Source organism: Bufo bufo, chromosome 8 (genome assembly GCF_905171765.1).
Source record: "Bufo bufo chromosome 8, aBufBuf1.1, whole genome shotgun sequence".
Classification (NCBI taxonomy): Eukaryota; Metazoa; Chordata; class Amphibia; order Anura; family Bufonidae; genus Bufo; species Bufo bufo.
This window is the reverse complement of record NC_053396.1, coordinates 77,916,796-77,939,541: the sequence shown is the minus strand read 5'-3', so window position 1 is coordinate 77,939,541 and position 22,746 is coordinate 77,916,796. Positions and strand designations below refer to the sequence as shown.

Here is a 22,746-nt window from a genome sequence, read left to right as displayed (position 1 = left end):
CCACTCTACATTCCTCACTTATTCCATTTCTATTCACTCCACACTTAGGCAATAGTAGTGAATCGGACATGGCTAGCCCCTGGATTGCAAGGAGACTTTTTCGTTTTCATGACCTGCATAACCCTCTAACAAACCAACTCTTATCTTTTACGGAACTACAAAGTAAATATGCTTTCCCCTCTTCCTCTGCATTTCACTACCAACAAATAATCCATTATTGTCGTTCCGCCAGTGGCTCTGGATTAATACCTCCCCTTGCCCCATTTGAGAAACTATGTCTAAGAGGTCCATCGGCTAGAGGTCTCATCTCAGATATATATGATCTGCTCTCCTCCCAGACTTATCTAATGGGGGGAGGACATTTATATATGAGAAATTGGGAAAGGTGGCTAGGTAGAGAAGTCCCACTAGCTCTTTGGAGTTTGATATCTTCACAGCATAGACAATTGTCTTCAGATGACCCCAAAGATAAAAGTCTAAGGGGGTCACTGGATATGCGAAATTTCTACATGATGATGTGTTTCCCTCTTTATGCACTGAAGCTGGCACGTTCCCTGAGTTTTTCCAGCAAGATGGTGCCCCCACCACCACATTATGGGTGTCAGGTCCGAGCATTCCTAGATGAACAGTTTCCTGGAAAGTGGATTGGTCGTCGTGGGCCAGTTGAATGGCCCCCAAGGTCTCCCGATCTGACCCCCTTAGACTTTTATCTTTGGGGTCATCTGAAGGCAATTGTCTATGCTGTGAAGATACGAGATGTGCAGCACCTGAAACTACGGATACTGGAAGCCTGTGCTAGCATTTCTCCTGCGGTGTTGCTATCAGTGTGTGAAGAGTGGGAGAAGAGGGTTGCATTGACAATCCAACACAATGGGCAGCACATTGAACACATTTTATAAGTGGTCAGAAACTTGTAAATAACTCATGAAAGAATAAAGTTACGTTAAAACCAAGCACACCATTGTTTTTCTTGTGAAATTCCCTATAAGTTTGATGTGTCACATGACCCTCTTCCTATTGAAAAAACAAAAGTTGGATTCAAAATGGCCGACTTCAAAATGGCCGCCATGGTCACCACCCATCTTGAAAAGTTTCCCCCCTCACATATACTAATGTGCCACAAACAGGAAGTTAATATCACCAACCATTCCCATTTTATTAAGGTGTATCCATATAAATGGCCCACCCTGTACAATAAAATACCTTATTTCTTGCTGTAGTAATCATTTTTTGTTTCATTAGCGATAAAATCCACTTTTTATGTTATGCAAATGAGTGTCCAAGGTGGCCAGAGGGGCGTTATTATCCTTCTCTGGAGCCCAGTAACTTCACCCTACAGTGCCCAGCCCGCCTTCCTTTAGAGCCCAAGCACGCCTCTTCCAGCATAAGTAACTGCCCTCACCCAAGCTCTTTGCCGCCGCCCCCCTCTGCTATGGGATTATTTGGATGTAACTACGCCCACAGATTCATTGCGTCCGCTCTGTGAAATCTCACGCAGACGCAGTACTGTGGACTGCCTGCGCAATGTAAAAGCTCCTGAGGGCAATAGCTTTAAATTTGTCACTGGGCTCGGCACATGCCCAGTGACACATTTGAAGCTGTTGCCCTCAGGAGCTTCTACATCGTGCAGGCAGTCCACAGTACTGCGCCTGCGTGAGATTTCACATAGCGGAGGGGGCAGCGGCAAAGAGTTTGGGTGTGGGCAGTTACTTATGCTGGAAGAGGCGTGCTTGGGCTCTAAAGGAAGGCGGGCTGGGCACTGTAGGGGGGAGTTATTGGGCGCCAGAGAAGGATAAGAACGCCCCTCTGGGTACTTTGGATACTCATTTGCATAAGGCCTCCTGCACACAAACGTATTTTTTTGCGGTCTGCAAAAACGGGTCCCGTTTTTCCGTGATCCGTGACCGTTTTTTCGTCCGTGGGTCTTCCTTGATTTTTGGAGGATCCACGGACATGAAAAAAAAGTCGTTTTGGTGTCCGCCTGGCCGTGCGGAGCCAAACGGATCCGTCCTGAATTACAATGCAAGTCAATGGGGACGGATCCGTTTGACGTTGACACAATATGGTGCCATTTCAAACGGATCCGTCCCTATTGACTTTCAATGTAAAGTCTGGAGTCCCTTTTATACCATCGGATCGGAGTTTTCTCCAATCCGATGGTATATTTTAACTTGAAGCGTCCCCATCACCATGGGAACGCCTCTATGTTAGAATATACTGTCGGATATGAGTTAGATCGTGAAACCTCATTTCCGACAGTATATTCTAACACAGAGGCGTTCCCATGGTGATGGGGACGCTTCTAGTTAGAATATACTACAAACTGTGTACATGACTGCCCCCTGCTGCCTAGCAGCATCCGATCTCTTACAGGGGGCCGTGATCAGCACAATTAACCCCTCAAGTGCCGCACCTGAAGGGGTTAATTGTACTATCATATCCCCCTGTAAGAGATCAGGGCTGCCAGGCAGCAGGGGGCAGACCCCCCCCCCCCCCCAGTTTGAATATCATTGGTGGCCAGTGCGCCCCCCCCCCCTTCCTCCCTCTATTGTAATAATTAGTTGGTGGCACAGTGTGCGCCCCCCCCCCCCCCCCCCCCCCTTCCTCCCTCTATTGTACTAAATCGTTGGTGGCACAGTGTGCGCCCCCCCCCCCTTCCTCCCTCTATTGTAATAAATCGTTGGTGGCACAGTGTGCGCCCCCCATCGGCCCCCCCCTCCCTCTATAGCATTAACAACATTGGTGGCCAGTGTGCGGCCTCCCATGGCCCCCCCCCCCCCCGATCATTGGTGGCAGCGGGTTACTAGCAATAGTACAATAGTAAAAGATTCATACTTACCTGGGAGCTGCGATGTTCGTGTCCGGCCGGGAGCTCCTCCTACTGGTAAGTGACAGTTCATTTAGCAATGCGCCGCACAGACCTGAGGCTGTCACTTACCAGTAGGTGGAGCTCCCGGCCGGACACGAACATCGCAGCAGCAGGTAAGTATGAATCTTCTACTATTGTACTATTGCTAAGTAACCATGGCAACCAGGACTGTAGTAGCGTCCTGGTTGCCATGGTTACCGATCGGAGCCCCAGCGATTAAACTGGGACTCCGATCGGAACTCCGTTGCCACCAATGATGGGGGGGGGGGGAGATGGGAGGCCGCACACTGGCCACCAATGTTGTTAATGCTATAGAGGGAGGGGGGGCCGATGGGGGGCGCACACTGTGCCACCAACGAATTATTACAATAGAGGGAGGGAGGGGGGGCGCACACTGTGCCACCAACGAATAATTACAATAGAGGGGGGGGGGGGCCGCACTGGCCATCAATGATATTCAAACTGGGGAGGGGGGGGGGGGGGGGTCTGCCCCCTGCTGCCTGGCAGCCCTGATCTCTTACAGGGGGATATGATAGTACAATTAACCCTTTCACGTGCCGCACCTGAAGGGGTTAATTGTGCTGATCACGGCCCCCTGTAAGAGATCGGGTGCTGCCAGGCAGCAGGGGGCAGTCTTGTACACATTTTGTAGTGTATTCTAACTAGAAGCGTCCCCATCACCATGGGAACGCTTCTGTGTTAGAATATACTGTCGGTTCTGAGTTTTCACGAAGTGAAAACTCAGCTTTGAAAAAGCTTTATGCAGACGGATCTTCGGATCCGTCTGTATAAAAACTAACCTACGGCCACGGATCACGGACACGGATGCCAATCTTGTGTGCATCTGTGTTCTTTCACGGACCCATTGACTTGAATGGGTCCGTGAACCGTTGGCTGTGAAAAAAATAGGACAGGTCATATTTTTTTCACGGCCAGGAAACACGGATCACGGATGCGGCTGCAAAACTGTGCATTTCCCGTTTTTTCCACGGACCCATTGAAAGTCAATGGGTCAGCGAAAAAAAACGGAAAACGGCACAACGGCCGCGGGTGCACACAACGGTCGTGTGCAGGAGGCCTAACACAATAAGTGGATTTTATCGCTAATGAAACCATGAAACAAAAAAGGAAGACTACAGCAAGAAATAAGGTATTTTATTGTACATGGCAGTAGTAACACTTTAATATGCTCAAACCAGGTGACAGATTCCCTTTAAAGGTATCTTTGAAATATCTCCATGTACACTTTTCTGTATGTATACTTAAAAAATGTTTAATAAAAATAAAGTTGAAAAAAATAAATCGAAATAATGTTGTTATACAGGTATTATTCAGCTGGCAGATTGAGATACATGTGTGCAGTTATACATTCATGAATGCATTTCTTTTCAGACTGTATATTTTTTTTCTTCAATGTATCTTGTACCAAAAATGTATAATTTCTTTAATACACAGAATCTGAAAATTTGGATTACAGACTGGGAGCTATTCATTGCTTGGTGTATAGACTGCCAGACAATCACCGGGAAATGCTGGAGCTTATTATACGACACTTATCCAGGTAATCCCAAAATACGAGGAAGATTTGTGACTGGAGTTAGAATGTCTAAACTCTAGTCACTTTGATGGGTATTTTGGGGCTTTTCCCATAAATTGCTTATGCATCCATACACATCAGTGGAGATTGTCACAGTGCACCCATCTGTCTGTTGGTATTAATAGTAAAAGTGTCCACTGACTGCTTTTATCCACTTCCAGACATATGACATAATAGTACGTCATGGCGGCAGGTGCGTTTCCGCATTTTGAAGTACTATTACGTCATGGTGATCGAGCGGGTACCGGAGCGGTGTGCTCCCGATCACTGCAGGGGCCCGGCAGTCCCTGATAGGCAGGCCCCTGCTGTATCTGCCAGCATTGCTGTACAAGCCGATACCGGCGGATTAACCCCTTCTATGCCGCGATCAGCGCTGACCGTGGGATAGAAAGGATTTGCGGCGGGTGAGGGAGCCCATTGTGTCCCCGCCACAGCAGTGCGGGGACCCGATGGGCTCCCTCACCCGCCGCAAATCCCTTCTATGCCGCTGTCGGCGCTGATGGGTGAGAAGGCAGCCTAATGCCTTGCATGGCATCGTACCTTCCTTCTACGGGTGCCCAGGAGATTCAGCCTCAGGCTAGGTCTCCTAGGCAACCTGTTAGTGTATTACTGTGTAATACACTAGAAGGCAATGCATTACAATACAGATGTATTGTAATGCATTGCAGAGGGGATCAGACCACCAAAAGCAAAGTCCCAGAGTGGGACACAAATAAAGTTTTAAAAAAAAGTTAAAAAAAAAGTTTTTTATAACTAAAAACAACAACATTTCAATAAAAAAAAGAAAAAACGCCCCTTTCCCCTGATTTTATATTTAAAAAAAAGGAAACACACACATATTAGGTATCGCCGCATCCAATTTTCAAAAAATGGCCTGGGCAGGAAGGTGAAAACTGGCCCAGGGTTGAAGGGGTTAAAGGGGGTTTCCAGGCTCCTGTTATTGTTGACCTATTCTCTAGCCTCCTGCACTGGAATTAGCCTTTGAATGGCGCAGGAAGCACAGCTCCATTCAAAGTGTTGGGGCCATTGAAGTGAATTTGCTTCCTGTTCCATTCAAAGTGCTAGTTCCAATGCCCATAGGTTGCAAAGAAAGGCTGATCAAGGCTTTATGGGGTGACAGGCCCCCACTGATTGGATATTGATTACATATAACCCACGTCTTAGAATCCCCTTCCCCAGTTGATGAGTCCCACAGTTGTTCCTCCCATCAGTCAGGCCTGTTGTATATTGTCCTGATGAAGTGGGCTCTCCACCCCTGAAACGCGTCGATTTTAAATAAAAAGTATTGTGTTACCAATACTTACCTGCTTCCGACTCCTACTGACAGCACCATCCTAAAGGTTCAGTTTATTTCTTCTTCTACATCGATCAGTCAGGCATTGTGACATATCACCATACACTTGTACTTTTTCTTTTTCTAGATTGAATACTTTGGTTGAATATGCTTGTCTTTGCTTTGAGAAAGAAGTTTTGAAGTGCCGTGCATCGCTTCATGTCTGTAAGCAAGAGGCAGAACAGCTACTGCTCTCCACTGTTACCATTTGTAATGAGAGCGCTTCAGGCAATGACTAGATATTTCTGTACATGCAGTTTTCTAATGTATAACCGCAGTTTCCCAAAGGCGTCCTTTGCTTTAAAGCGGGTACATAGTCGTGTTTAAACTATTTAAGGTAAAATAATATAGAATTTTCTGTGACCTAAAGGGTCATGCTCTGGATGCATATGTGATTCTTCTAGACTGGCACTCCAGCTATGGTGAGACTACAAGTCCCAGCATGCTCCATTCACTTCTGTGGGACATCTCAGAACAGCCAAGCAAGTGTGCATGCTGGGAGTTGTAGTTTTACCACAGCTGTTCTAGACGGCACTGCATGATGCAGATTTTACTTCAATCTAAACACTGCCAATATTTTTTTCCCAGTAGACCTTTCCTTGTACCCAGCGAGCTTGCAGACTGACTGTTCCTTCCGTTACTTGTAAAGACAGACTAAATACGACACTGTTCATTCTTGGTATAGCATGTAAATGAATAGAAGATACGTTGCATAAATGGCTCTTCTATCAGATTCTTAAAAAATGTTAAAAACTCATTTCTATTCTTCTTTGTTTGTTCCTATTATATGACATGATGTGCATTGTATTGCAGTGTATGTGAACATAGCAAAGAGAACCTCATGTCTCCTTCTAATATGGGGGTTATTTTTGGACCAACTTTGATGAGGGCCCAAGAAGATACAGTGGCCGCCATGATGAACATCAAATTCCAAAATATTGTGGTGGAACTTCTCATAGAACATTGTAACAAGGTAAGAACTGCACCTACCATAATCCGAACACCAGTCTTACTAACTATCTGACATCTATTCACTATTAGAGATGTGCAGTTTATACCTGGCACTTTAAAAAGCTAGAAAATAGAACAGTAGGATTGCAAATGGATGGCCATCTGCACTGTAGCTGCAAAACAATGGGGGTCATTTATGATGCTGAAATACGCATATATTAGATGGTTAGTTGCGCCACAGTCCGCAACTTCTTCCTGCTCAAGACAGGTCTAAAAAAGTGGGTGGGGAAATGGGGATTTGCCATTTTCTATGCCTGTTTTAGGCGTAGTAAAAGGTCTAAATGTAAGCTACCGTACATTTAGAACTGGAGGAGGATCTGCCAAAGTTATGAAGAGGCCAGTTTAGGGCATCTAAACCGCCGGTCTTAATAAATGTGCCCTGTGTTTGCACATAAATATTATATTAGAATTGGTTGATAAGAGTTGATAAGATTGTCCACAAAGTATTTTAAGTCCAGATTAACAATAAAATGTCTGTAGTTTAATCCCTAGTGTATGTAAAATATATTAAGAAGATGTGAGAACTGCATTTACAGTCAGTGATCCAGTTGTAAATTTCCTCTTTTTGGGAGAATGGATGTTGTAGCATAAAAGAGATTTAGCCATCAGTTTTCTTTGGTTGTGACCTAGACCTAAAGCTACACGTTGATGAGCCCTTTTCTGGGAGGCAGAACGTGTCTTGTATACCTAGCATACCCTCACTGAAAACTGACAACTAACAATGTCTAATCATAGTAATATACTAAAGTGGTTGTCATATCAATCTTTTTACTTTAAAAGTCAGCATCGACATCTGATCATTGTCTGGTCTGTCTTCAGAAACCTCCCAGCAACCAAATCCTTCTGTAATATTCTATTATCCTCTGTGTTGATTACCTTACAGAGCTTGGGGTTAAGGGTGGGCGATATTCGATATAAATTTGTGCCACGATATGGATTTTGAGCATATCGCCGGACCGCGAAATGATCGCGCTCTCTGTGCGCACCATGTTCTCCTGAGCCGGCACAGTGGAGAAGGAGAAAGTCTCTCCCTCCCCACTGTGCGCGGCTGCCGCTGACCACCAATGAGAACAGAGTAGGAGGAGGAGGGGAGGGACTGTGGCCACTGCGCCACCAATGAATGCCTGAATACCAATGTGCCGGCCATATCCCGGCCCCTATGACTGCACGCTGCAATCCGCCGCAATTAACCCCTCAGTTGAGGGGTTAATCGCGCGGATCACAGCGTCCTGTCAGAGGTCGGGTGCCGGGAATGTTTGTCTGCATTGGTGGCAGTGGGCAGTTCCGATCGGAGTCCCAGCAGTGTAATGCTGGGGCTCCAATCGGTTACCATGGCAGCCAGGAGTCACGCTACTGAAGTCCTGGCAGCCATGGTATGTTAGTGAGCAGCATTATACTCACATGCGCCGTGGCCGCCGGTCGCTCCTTTTGTCATTAGCAATGCGCCGCACAGACATATGAGAAGAAGGAGCGTCCGGCGGCCACGGCGCACGTGAGTATAATGCTGCTCACTAACATACCATGGCAGCCAGGACTTCAGTAGCGTGACTCCTGGCTGCCATGGTAACCAATCGGAACTGCCCACTGCCAACAATGATGGGGGGGAGGAGGGGGACCCTGTGGCCACTGCCACCAATGATTAATACTGGGGAGGGAGAGGTGGGTTTGAGTTACCAGAGGGGGCTGATAAGAGGGAGAGGCTGGGGGGCAGATCAGGGGCTGGGGGGGCACATGAGAGGCTGGGGGGCGGATCAGGGGCTGGGGGGCATATGAGAGGCTGGGGGGCACATGAAAGGCTGGGGGGCGGATCAGAGGCTAGGGGGGCACATGAGAGGCTCGGGGGCACATGAAAGGCTGGGGGCACATGAGAGGCTGGGGGGCACATGAGAGGTGGATCAGAGGCTGGGGGGCACATGAGAGGCTGGGGGGCGGATCAGGGGCTGGGGGGCACATGAGAGGCTGGGGGGCGGATCAGGGGCTGGGGGGCATATGAGAGGCTGGGGGGCACATGAAAGGCTGGGGGGCGGATCAGAGGCTGGGGGGGCACATGAGAGGCTGGGGGGCACATGAAAGGCTGGGGGGCACATGAGAGGCTGGGGGGCACATGAGAGGCGGATCAGAGGCTGGGGGGCGGTTCAGGGGCTGGGGGGGCACATGAAAGGCTGGGGGGCACATGAGAGGCTGGGGGGCACATGAGAGGCTGGCTGCCATGATCAGAGGCTGGGGGGCACATGAGAGGCTGGCTGCCATGGTCAGCTCCCTGCTGTTGTGTGCACAAAGCACGGAGCAGCAGGGAGAGTGTAAAGTCCTATTCACCCTAGTAGAGATCTATTAGGGTGAATATGATAAGGGTTCTAGCCCTTAAGGAGGCTAATAGTTATTAAATAAAAAGTAAAAAAAGGGACTTCCGGCGCCGCCATGTGAGGAAGCATCGCACGGAGCTCCCGCTTACCGCCGACCACCGCTTTCATTTTGCAGCGCGGGGAGGTGATTTCAACCCCGAGGGAAGTTCGACTGGCACCACTCACCCGCATCGGGGCGGCGATGGAACGGTACCTTCTCCGGAGCGGACAGAAAACCACAGGTGCGCAGCAAGCAGCCTCACAGGACGCGACTAAGATGGCGGATAGCCAGCCGCTGATATTTCGAGAGGAGGGCTCCCAGAGTCTTCAGGGAGATGTGTCCCCCCTGGGTAGCTCGGTCCCTTTGGACTATAAACAGCTGGCCATAGAAGTTGCTTTACGCATCATGCCAGATATCCAGAAGACTCTGGAGACGACGATAATGGCCTCCTTTAACTCCCTGAGGGAGGAAGTAAATCAGACCAACATGCAAGTAGGGACCCTTGAGAAGGAGCTGCGCTCTCTTCAGCAACAAGTCGGGGACTCCGATTCTGTCATTAAATCACAGCAGCACGCCCTGGAATATTTGCGCTTTAAGGTGCATGATTTGGAAAACAGGTCCCGCCGCAATAACCTGAGGGTGGTGGGTCTGCCCGAGTCCATTAAACCACCTGACCTCTTAGATCTATGCGAGAGGGAATTACCTGAGGCCCTTGGCTTGAACTTTTTCTGTCGGGTAGAATGCGCCCACAGGATAGGCCCGGAAAAAGGCCTGACAACTGATTCTAAGACTGAGTCTCCCCGCGGTGGGGCAGAACGACCTCGTCAAGTCATCTTTAAGTTGCTGGACTTTAATGATAAGGTGGCCCTGCTCCTCAGCTTTCGCAAGAGACAGCACCAGATCAATATCAGGGGTCACAGAATCTTACTTTTTGAGGATTTCTCGGCGGATGTCGCGAAAAAAACGTAAGGCGTTCAGCCCTATCTGCACCACACTCTACCAAAGAGACATTTGCTTCCAGTTACTTTTTCCTGCGGTTCTGAAGGTTCATCGAGCACAAGGAGGGACTATCACTTTCAGATCCCCCTCTGAGGCTGAGGAAGCCTGGGATGAGATTCTTGATTCAGAGCTGCGTGACGTCACCCTATCTCCTCAGCATTCCACTCCGAAGAGGTCAACGGAACCAACGACTCGCCGAGGGAATGATCGCTCACGGAATGGATCAGGAAGACACTCCAGAAGGGGACGCTGACAGGCATTAATCTTTAGTGGGGCTCAATCCTAATGGGCAGTACGTGGGAGGTATCCGGTTGCCCCAGACTAGGGATTTATCTTACTTGGTTTAATGTTTAATTTTTGAGCTCTTGATTGTTCAGCCTTACTGATTGTTATTGCTTAGGCCAGGTGTACGGGAGTTCTGCCATGGCGGAAAAAAGAGAAGTCAACACCTAGGTTTAGGGTAGGCTGTCACCATCTAGCCTAGTTCTGCCTAGCGGGTTTTGCCTCCTGCTATATTTTAGGCAGTGTTCTCTGTTGTATTTGCATTGTCTATTGTCCTTTTCCCTCTCCTCCTCTTTTCCTCTAAGAGGACAAGGAGGCCTGGATAGCAGCTAGGAGCACCTTTGAATTGTGGGTGGATAGACGGGAAGCCATGCATCGCTCAGAATTTCAGGCGGATCTTTTTAGGTTTGGGAATAAATCGGGTAAAATGCTGGCGAATTTAGCTAAGGGAAGGAGGGCTCCTACGGTTATCACAACTCTGAAAGGTGAGGATGGAGCGGTCCAAACGAATCCTAAGCTGATTAATGACCTGTTAGGAAAATATTATGAGCGACTTTACAGGGACACTCCAGGCGAACTAGAGAAGGGCGAGCGTTTTTTGTCGGACATCAAATTACCGTCCCTGACGGAGGAATAACGGGGGACTCTAAATGCTGAAATCTCAGTTGAGGAAGTACTGCATATAATACGCTCCTTACACTATGGGAAAACACCAGGCCCGGATGGGTTCTCAGGGGAATTTTATAAAACGCTACAAGAAAATCTTGCCCCCACACTAGTGGAATACTTTAACCACCTCCTGCACACGGGTAGTTTCCCCGCCCACGTAAATGTAGCCTACATTAAACTGATTTTAAAGCCTAACAAAGACCCGCAGGATCCAGGCTCATACCGCTCAGAGAGGAACCAGGCAGGGGTGTCCGCTCTCCCCCCTCCTTTTTGACTTGGCCATCGAACCTCTGGCTAGATTTTTAGAAGATTCTGAGATGTACTCGGGAATCACTATAGGTAAGAAGGAGGTCAAGCTGGCTTTATATGCCGATGATCTTTCAGCGACACCTAGGCCCACTAATGGAGTTCCTACGTCTTTTTGGGTCCTTCTCGGGTTATAAAATTAATTCTTCCAAGAGTGAGATCCTGGAGCTGCACGCCACAAATCCCTCCCAGTTCTGGACAGATTTGGGTTTTTCCCTAACAGCTGTTAAGAGACATATTACCTACCTAGGGGTGAAAATTGGTAAGCTCCCTGGTTCACTGTACCAACTAAATTACCCTCCCATCATAGCGAAAATCATATCAGAATTACAGAGATGGCATTCGCTTCCCTTGTCTCTCCTTGGCAGATGTCAGCTCATCAAAATGATGAGCTTCTCTAAGTTGCTATACCCCCTCCAAATGCTCCCGATTTTATTGAAACACACTGATGTCACTGCCCTAAATAAAGCGTTTTTGTGGTCCGGTAGGCGCCCTCATATCTCTCTTTCAAAGCTTATGCTCTGGAAACCGGAGCGTGGAGTGAAATTCCCGAACATACGGGGGATACAATCTATCCTGCCTTATGCGACATGTTTCGGATTGGGTACACAATACTGATCACTTCTCAAATAGAGAACTGGAACAAAACTTAGTGACTCCTTGAAATTTAGTGGCGTGCCTACACTCTAACCTGGCCTCGCTGCCCAAGGATATTAAAACCTTGCTTTTATTGAGAGATGCGATAGCAGCCTGGAAGGCGATTAGGAAAACAGTAAATTTGCCTCATGCAATCTCTAAATGGATGCCACTGTGGGGTCATCTTGAATTCCCTCAGGGGTTTATTTCAGGACTCTCTGAGCTATGGGTGTCTAGGGGGCTGACAAGGGCGGAACATCTGATGCACCAAGGGGAGAGACGGTGGCTGACCCCAAAGGAATTGAAGGAAAAGTATGCCCTGCCAGATTCCCATTTCTTGCTAATTATGCAGATTCTGGGGTTCTGTTCGCATAGGTTACGAGACTTGTCTAGGGAGGCGGTTACGAACTCCTTTGACGAGGTCCTCAGTTTCTCTCCTCAAACAGTATCCCTCTCGAGATTATATAGGGCTCTCTCAGGCAACTTTACGAAGGCCAAAGTGTCCACTCTGTTTAAGAAGTGGGAACGCATCACCATGGATGATGAGATCAGGGAAAAGATCCTGGAAGGTTGGAGCAAGGTCTGCCAGTGTGTTATAAGCAAAACATGGCGTGAAACATATTTTAGAATGATGCATCATGCCATTTATGGTTTTAATTTTCCAGCCTCGCCTCAATTCCCGGATCGCATTACCCATTGTCCAAACTGCAAAGTTGTGGCAACGGATTTCTGGCATGGTATCTGGACATGTACCAAGGTAACAAATTTTTGGGCCACCGTGGTCGATTATGTCAAGAAACACTGGTTGTTGGAGTTACCTATGGAGCCCCAGGCTCTGATCTTTCATTATATACGTCTGGAGGAGGGACAGCCTGGCAGTCCAACTCAGATCCCGATAATCTTACATTCTATATTACTGATAGCCAAAAGAGTTTTGCTTCAACGTTGGCTTATGGATACCATGCCAGATATTCCTGCTGTGGTCTCTGAGCTGAAGGTGCTGTTGGGCTTTGACAGAATAGAGGCAGCAAGACACAAGGAGTGCTCGGCTTCAAAATTTTTTAGCAAATGGCACATTTTTTTTGCCACACACTTTAGTTCCGAAGAGATCAAGGAGTTAGTCATACCCTTTCAGTACACCTCCTGGTACCTTAAATCATCTCTAGGTAATACCCTGGGTTCCCTGGCAGTGTAGCCCTGCCTTTCTCCTCCCCCTCATTCTCCCTTCCCTCCCCACTTCTTTCCTCTCCTCCCTGGTTCTTTGATTACTGTCTTATTTATTTAAATCTAAAATGAAAAATGCAGTCAGATTCGCATGTATATGGTTCATGTTCCTTTAAATGCTATATTGACCCCTCTGCTCTTGTTTTGGGAACATGGGAAAAGTACGTTGATGTATGATATGTGGGTTCATGGCCCTTGCTATTGTCTTTTTGTGTATCTGCCTCAAATAAACAGAATAAAAAAAGTTAAAAAAAACAAAAACAATATATAGAAAACAATATATCGCGATATATATCGCATATCGCACATGCTTAAAATTATATCGCAATATAGATTTTAGGCCATATCGCCCACCCCTACTTGGGGTCCATTTGAAATTCTGTTGTGTAAGCCCTGTACGAGGTCATTAATAAACATTAAAAAGAAGAAGGCCAAATACTGACCCAGCAGCTCCTCACTGTTGATTGTTACCCAATCTGAGGCTGTACTGTTAATAATGACTTTCTTTCATATCAGTCAGGTAGTGACCCAATTACACATATTCCCCCCAAGTCTGGGAATTCTCATTTTATATACCAATATTTTCTGTAGTGCAGTGTCAAACGCCATCCAGCTACATGACATCTACAGCCTTACCCCGGTCCAGTCAGGACGTATCCTCCTTATAGGAGCTGATCAGACCAGTTTGACAGGACCAATCCCTCATAAATGCGTGCTGATACTGTGCTATAAGGTTATTATCATGGCTGTACTCCCGGCCTCTCTAGTATCACTTCTTGACCGCTTTTTCAATAATGGCACCTCATTTGCTATGCGTCAGTCTTGTCATTACAGAGTCCTTAAAGGGTTATGTCATAAGTGATGTAAAACATGAAAATCAGACATATAGAACATGCCAATCTCTTTTTACCAAAGCTAGAACCAGTTCTGCACCTCACATGGATCCAGAGCTCCTTCATTGCTCCAGCTGACCTACTACATTCTCTTCAGGCTGGCAGCTCAGGGGTTGCGTCCTTTCGCTAGGGGTTCGTCCTTTTTGCTGCAGCTCTCTCCCTGTATCTGTCATAGCTTCTAATAGTAGATAATGCTGGTGGCAACTGAAGGATGGAACTAAACGTGTGCTACCACCTCAGAAGGATGTGCACATTACTACACAGATTAAGAACTAGGGGGAGAAATTGACATAAAGTAAAGAGAATATCTTACAAGTGGACCATTTTTGTAACAGAAAGTTAGTTACAAAAGTAACTAGTTTTTCATGTTGAATTAAATGGAAAAAAAAAACATTTAATGGTCACACAACCCTTTAAATATTAGCAATAATGGTCTACAAGCTGTAAGTGTCTTAACTGTAAGCTGTTGAAGAGAATCCATGTAGGGTGGAAAACGATCACTGTACTTCTTTACAAATAGATTTCAGGCGATATCTTAATGTTCTATACCAATTTAACAAAGTTCAAGAAAATCTTTAACATTTCATTGGACTTTTATATAGGTCTTTTGGGAAATAAACTCCAAATAAAATGAGCAAGCCTCTGTATCTAAAATGCTAAATCTCTTATAATAGGAACGTAAAAGACACTTTGTCCTTTCTGCATTTCCATTAGGACAACCTCATGTATCATCTCTATACCAATGAAACAAAAATATTATTGTGTTTTCTTACCCAAAATGAGGTTTATGGTAAGGTACACGTGTAGCAGAGCTGCATCTGCTCTGACATATCACACATTCAGCACTGCTGCATCGGTGTCCTGGGTCATATACCAAAAAACTTGTGTTCAATTAGTCAAGCTGCATGGTAGAAGCCTCTTGAAGTCCACATTTAAAGGGAATCTGCCACCATTATCTGTAGTAATACATAAGTAGTACTGTGGATAAGGAGGCCAGATCACCGTTTTTAATTTGCCTATGCTGAAATACATTGTTAGGACTGCTGTGCATCTGCACGAGTCCCCTCCATTATTTTAGTGCACCACAGCAGTCCTGACCATATATTTCAGCGCTGACAGTGAGAGAATAGGGGCAGTAGGAAAATAAAAAAATGTCAACGTGGGCTCCTTATGTGTAGCATTACTCATGTATTACAAGAGATAATAGTCCAGAATCGTATCGCTGTACAAATTTTCTGCAAGATACAGACTTGTGTCACCATCTAAGCTATTATTTTCAGAGAGTAAAGCAGTGTCATGTGAGATAGACCCTAGAAGAAAGAGAGAGGGGATCTCCTGGAACATTCGGCCTTACATGACCTGAAACATCCTAGCTTAGGCATTAACACCAGGGTCTGGTTAGAAGTCCAGGTCCTGCATATACAGTATGTTAGGTCTTCTGTACTGTGCATAACCTGTTTGCACATAGAACGATGTTATATGTGTATAGAAATGTTACTGCCTCTGAAGACTGAAATACCAGGGTGATCTTTAATTATAAATGAAACCAGCACAAAGCATTCTTCTCGTTCCACAGCTCATTACATAAGATGTCTTCACATTACTGTAATATGATATAATGCAGTCAGTTATTTTCTTTTATGCAAGTACTTCAATGAGAATTTTTTTGTACATGAAGGTGTGGTATAATATGTCTGGCTTTCAAGATCATTTTACAGCATGTAGCTGTATGTAGTACCCTCTTGGGCTACCTCTGGCATGGATATAATATGAGGTCTGGTTGGGCATGGAGGCATGCAGGTTCTGTCTGGTGTCCTGCAGCACATTTGCAGCTGGGCCTGTAGATTCTGCAGAGTTGCCAAAGTTGGCATCCCAGCTGTTCCCATAAATGCTCTATTGGCGATAAATCTGGCAACCGAGCGATACATTCCTGGGAAACCCTTAATGTGTGTGGGCAAGCATTATGTTGCTAAACAGTGTGAGCTCGAAGCCCTGCAATGTGGCCACAGGATTTCCTGTTAGAGTTCCTCATATCACTACTAGTGGTGACCGACTGTAGACTGACTGTATCTGATGGCTCCCCCAAATCATCACAGCACTTGTGACAGGGTGTCACTCCACAGCAAAGGCAGGAAGCGCTTACCAACAGGCTTCATACTCGAACCTGACCATAATCAGATCCGAAACAGACCATGGATTTGTCTGTTAAGATGAAATTGTTCAAGCTGATAGCTGTCCAGATTTCTCATTTACTATACCACTGCAAATGAAAGAGACTATGGCTGTCTGTCATTTCATTCTGTTAATGGTCCGGGCAGAGAGAGGGGTGTGTTTATGAGGGTGCCACCTGTGTCTGGATGGTGAACAATGAAACCGTGGGAGCTGTTTGTCGGCAGATCAAATAATGCCCTCTGCTTGTGGTCTGTCTGGGCCATGCGGAGCCTGTTCATTATGTATGCGTGCCCTCATGTAACCACTGCTCCCAGCACATCCTAACGGCCTAGATCAGAACGGCCTAGGTGACGGGCAGTTTGTCCAAATGACCATCCTGGTCCAAAGAAGCACCACTCTCAAAGTATGTCAACTGGGCAAAATGTCCTCAAGTGCATTATAGAGGCATGTCTGGCAGCTCAATCACCAAGGTAAATTACCCAAAAGTAGCCTATGAGAGACTTTTTTTTATAGCACAGCAGGGAAGCACTTTTTACACCCTCTTGTGGCAAGACCCAGTGTCTAAACAGACCACACATGTAATCATTTACATATCTGCCTAAGGTTTAATTGCATGCATTAATTCAATATTTCTATCTGGTTTCCTTTTTTTAATGGCCTGTGTATGTATGTGTATTGCCCTGTAATAAAATTAAGAGATCACTGCAAAATTATCAGTAGCTCTAATTTATGGTTATGTGTTGGACTAAAATCAATATTTTGTGGAGTAAGGCTGAGTTCACATCACTGTTTAGCTTTCCATTCTTCTGATCTGTCAGAACAACATAAAAAAATAAAAAAATTGATGTTATTTTGAGCATCAGTTTGTGTTACTGCCATCAGAGATCAGTTATTTTTGTATGCCGTACTTTTTCTTGCATCAAAAATAACTGATCTCTGATGGAAGTGACACAGACTGATGAAAACTGGTCATAATTGATGCTCATAAAAAGATGTATCAGGTATTTATAGTGAAAACTGGATCTAACTGAGCATAACTGATGGTCAAAATAATGGATTAAGTTTTTTTTTCTGTTCTTCTGTTGGATCAGAAGAACGGAAAATTAAACGGTGATGGGAACCCAGCCTTAGCCTCATGCACACGACCGGTTTTTTTTGTGGTCCGCAAAAACGGGTCCCGTAGTTCTGTGATCCGTGTCCGTTTTTTCTTCCGTGGGTCTTCCTTGATTTTTGGAGGATCCACGGACATGAAGGAAAGTAAAAAAAAAAGTCGTTTTGGTGTCCGTCTGGCCGTGCGGACCCAAACGGATTCATCCTGACTTACAATGCAAGTCAATGGAGACGGATCCGTTTGACGTTGACACAATATGGTGCAATTGCAAACGGATCCGTCCCCCATTGACTTTCAATGTAAAATCAGGAGTCCCTATTATACCATCGGATCAGAGTTTTCTCCAATCCGATGGTATATTTTAACTTGAAGCGTCCCCATCACCATGGGAACGCCTCTATGTTAGAATATACCATCGGATTTGAGTTAGATCGTGAAACTCAGATCCGACAGTATATTCTAACACAGAGGCGTTCCCATAGTGATAGGGACTCTTCAAGTTAGAATATACTGAGAACTGTGTAATAACTGCCCCCTGTTGCCTGGCAGCACCCGATCTCTTACAGGGGGCTGTGATCCGCACAATTAACCCCTCAGGTGCCGCACCTCCCCCCATCATTGGTGGCCAGTGCGGCCTCCCCTCTCCCCCCCCTAATTAAAATCCCCCCCCCATCATTGGTGGCCAGTGCGGCCTCCCCTCTTCCCCCCCCCCCCTAATTAAAATCACCTTCCCCATCATTGGTGGCCAGTGCGGCCTCCCCCCTCCCCAATTAAAATCACCTTCCCCATCATTGATGGCCAGTGCGGCCTCCCCTCTCCCCCCCCCCACTAATTAAAATCACCTTCCCCCATCATTGGTGGCAGCGGAGAGTTCCGATCGGAGTCCCAGTTTAATCGCTGGGGCTCCGATCGGTTACCATCGCAGCCAAGACGCTACTGCAGTCCTTGCTGCCATGGTTACTTAGCAATAGAAGCATTATACTTACCTGCGAAGTCTGTGACCGGCCGGGCGCTCCTCCTACTGGTAAGTGACAGGTCTGTGCGGCGCATTGCTTATAGCACAGACCTGTCACTTACCAGTAGGAGGAGCGCCCGGCCGGTCACAGACATCGCAGGTAAGTATAATGCTTCTAAAATTGCTAAGTAACCATGGCAGCCAGGACTGCAGTAGCGTCTTGGCTGCCATGGTAACCGATCGAAGCCCCAGCGATTAAACTGGGACTCCGATCGGAACTCTCCGGTGCCACCAATTATGGGGGAAGGTGATTTTAATTAGGGGGGGGGAGAGGGGAGGCCGCACTGGCCACCAATGATGGGGGAAGGTGATTTTAATTGGGGGGGGGGAGGCCGCACTGGCCACCAATGATGGGGGGGTGATTTTAATTAGGGGGGGAAAGGGGAGGCCGCACTGGCCACCAATGATGGGGGAAGGTGATTTTAATTAGGGGGGGGAGGCCGCAATGGCCACCAATGATGGGGGGGGTGATTTTAATTGGGGGGGGAGAGGGGAGGCCTCACTGGCCACCAATGATGGGGGAAGGTGATTTTAATTAGGGGGGGGAGAGGGTAGGCCGCACTGGCCACCAATGAATATAATACTGGGGAGGGAGGGGGGCCGCACTGGCCACCAATGAATGTAATACAGTGGAGGGAGGGGGGTCTGCCCCCTCCTGCCTGGCAGCACCTGATCTCTTACAGGGGGCTATGATACGCACAATTAACCCCTCAGGTGCCGCACCCGAGGGGTTAATTGTGCGGATCACAGCCCCCTGTAAGAGATCGGGTGCTGCCAGGCAGCAGGGGGCAGTCATGTACACAGTTCGTAGGATATTCTAACTTGAAGCATCCCCATCACTATGGGAACACCTCTGTGTTAGAATATACTGTCGGATCTCAGCGCTGAAAAAGCTTTTATGCAGACGGATCTGCGGATCCGTCTGTGTGAAAGTAGCCTACGGACGCGGATGTCAATCTTGTGTGCATCCGTGTTTTTTCATGGACCCATTGACTTGAATGGGTCCGTGAACCGTTGTCCGTCAAAAAAATAGGACATGTCATATTTTTTTGATGGACAGGAAACACGGATCACTGACACGGATGAACAACGGTGCATTTTCCGAGTTTTCAACGGGCCCATTGAAAGTCAATGGGTCCGCAGAAAATCACGGAAAACGGAACAACGGACACGGATGCACACAACGGTTGTGTGCATGAGGCCTTACCCTGATTTTTTTTATCACAGTTTTCATACATCTTGGTTTACTTTTCAGCAGTCTTTCATATGGCTGTCAGGTAACTTTATGCTACTGTCACCGCCAGTTCTGTGAGAAGATCTGGCAGACGTTCTTCTTGTATGATGTTCTTTGTTTTGGTTTCACTTTCTCATCTCCTTTCCTTCTTTCCTTCTAATCGTCTTCCTTTATAATCCCTCCCATACTGCCTTACTTTGCGGTTTATACTACTTCCTGGATGAGGTGTTCACTGCTGGAGGCTGCTTCTGCTGTTTGTCCAGATAAGTCATTTACTTTATTGTGTTTCCTGCTGGCTTGATTCTAGGTGACCCTGACTCCGTCCGTATTAAGTGCAGGGAGCCGGTGGTCGTGTCCCCTCACTATTATAGGGTTTTCAGGTGTCACACAGTATTAGGTACGCGGGCATTCAATCGTCTACCATACAGACCCTTGCATGTGCATAGCAGTCAGGGAGAGCTCTTAGGGTTTTATAGGGCTCACCTATAAGATCCTTAGTTTGGGATCAAGCCAGTCGCTCGTTTATTTATATGTTCCAGCTATCTGCTAACTTCATCCGTGACATTATAAACCGCCATAACCGTCTTAATCATGGATCCGGTTTCAGCCTTGATTGACCGCATGCAAGGTCTTTCGCTGGAGGTAGCAGATCTCCGTAAAACTGTGTCTCAGTTTCAGGTGACCGGTTCTGCTGGCATTCATGGAGTTTGTTCCGAGCCTAAGATCTCGCTCCCGGATACGTTCTCCGGAGGTAGTGAGAATTTTGTTCGCCTACTTCCCATTCCTCTGGTGATGAGGAGCAGAGGGTGGGGATCATCATCTCGCTGCTCAGGTATAACGCTCAGTCTTGGGCCTTTTCGCTGCCGGTGGGGGCACGGCCCCTCCAATCGGTGGATGAATTTTTTGTAGCCCTGGGGCAGATATATGATGACCCGGATCGTATTGCTCTGGCTGAATCTAAACTGCGTCTTTTATGCCAGGGTAAACAGTCCGCAGAGATATATTGTTCTGAATTTCGGAGATGGGCAGCTGATACTGGTTGGAATGATGCTGCACTCCGAAGTCAATTTTGCCATGGTCTTTCGGAAAGATTGAAACATGCATTCGCTTTTCATGAGAGACCAGCTTCGTTAGAGTCAGCCATGTCTCTAGCTGTTCATATTGACAGGCGTCTTAGAGAGAGAGAGGAGACTACTCTTTCCTGTCATATTCAGCCCAAGGACAGTGGGGCTGTCTCATTCAGTGTGCAGGGGTCTGTCTGTCTCAATCCCCTCTGAGGAGGAGGCCATGCAGCTGGGTTTGCTTGCCTCTGATAGTAGAGGATTCAGCTCTCAGAGGAGGGTTTGTTTCTGTTGTGGGGTTATAAATCATTTGGCTAATGTTTGCCCCTCTAAGAGATTCCCTCTAACCCTCTAAAAACTTTCTATTTGCTACTATTGGCAAGGTTGATGCGGAAATTGGAGGTTTGCCGTTTGCTTGTAGTTCCCGTTTTCTCCTACCTGCCAAGGTGGCGCTAGACAGCAAGAACATTGTTTGTGAGATTTTTGTAGATAGTGGAGCAGCTGTCAATCTCATTGATAATCAATTTGCAACCACGCATGGTTTCCAGGTATGCACTTTGGAAAAGGATATACCTGTTTTTGCTATCGATTCCGCTCCACTTTCTCAAAGATCGTTAAAGGGCATAGTTCACAATATCCGTTTGACTGTGGGTGACGCTCATGTTGAGGATATGTCATGTTTCGTCTTAAGCGGATTACCTACTCCTCTAGTGTTGGGGCTACCCTGGCTCACTAAACATAACCCCACCATTGATTGGCAATCAAGGCAAATAAATGGTTGGAGTGAATTTTGCAGAGAGAATTGCCTCACGGCGTCTCTTTCAGAGGTTTCTACCAAGACTGTGCCATCTTTTCTCTCAGAATTTTCGGATGTGTTTTCCGAGAGTGGTGTCCAGGAGTTGCCCCCTCACCGGGAGTACGACTGCCCTATTAATCTCATCCCAGGCGCCAAGCTGCCAAAATCACGACTATACAATCTCTCCCAACCTGAAAGAGTCGCTATGCGTACTTATATCTCTGAGAGCCTGAGAAAGGGACACATCCGACCCTCAGTCACCTGTTGCCGCTGTTTTTTTTTAAAAGAAAAAAGATGCTTCTTTAAGACCTTGTCTGGATTTCAGGGAGCTGAACCGTATCACGATTCGTGACCCATATCCGCTTCCTCTGATCCCGGACCTGTTTAACTAGATTGTTGGGGCTAAAGTTTTTTCTAAGTTGGATTTTAGAGGGGCATACAACCTAGTCAGGGTCAGGGAAGGGGACGAATGGAAGACGGCCTTCAATACCCCTGAGGGTAATTTCGAGAATTTGGTTATGCCCTTTGGTTTGATGAATGGTCCGGCCGTCTTCCAACATTTTGTGAACAGCATTTTTTATCATTTAATGGGGAAATTTGTACTGGTGTATCTAGATGACATTTTGATTTTTTTCTCCTGATTTCAAGACTTATCGGGACCACCTATGTCAGGTCTTGCTGATTCTGCGGGAGAATAAATTATACGCTAAACTGGAAAAATGTGTGTTTGCGGTTCCGGAGATTAAATTTCTTGGTTTTCTTCTCTCCGCTTCTGGTTTTCGGATGGACCCTGAGAAGGTCCGCGCTGTGCTTGATTGGGAGCTTCCTGAGAATCAGAAGGCGCTGATGCGTTTTTGGGTTTTGCCAATTATTACAGAAAGTTCATTTTGAATTATTCCTCTGTTTTTAAGCCACTCACTGATATGACTAAAAAGGGGGTGGATTTTTCCTCGTGGTCGGTAGATGCGCTTAAAGCCTTTTCTAGTATTAAAGAGAGTTTTGCTTCCGCTCCCATTTTGGTACAACTTGATGTCTCTCTACCTATTGTTGAGGTGTATGCTTCTGAGGTGGGTGTGGGTGCGGTCTTATCTCAGGGTCCCTCTCCTGCCAAATGGCGACCGTGTGCCTTTTTCTCAAGGAAACTCTCCTCTGCAGAGAGAAATTACGATGTGGGAGATAGGGAGTTGTTGGCCAT

General features: G+C 46.7%; 1 protein-coding gene across 2 annotated transcripts in view; it reads left to right on the top strand.

Annotated features, from left to right (window-relative positions):
* The window catches only part of OPHN1 (oligophrenin 1), a 245,681-nt gene that overhangs the window by 200,883 nt on the left and 22,052 nt on the right, over positions 1-22,746 (top strand). For both annotated transcript variants that reach the window (XM_040442671.1, XM_040442670.1), the window contains exons 18-19: positions 4,325-4,430; positions 6,613-6,772. In XM_040442671.1, coding sequence (XP_040298605.1) covers positions 4,325-4,430; positions 6,613-6,772 — 266 coding nt within the window. The remainder of the gene's footprint in view (positions 1-4,324; positions 4,431-6,612; positions 6,773-22,746) is intronic.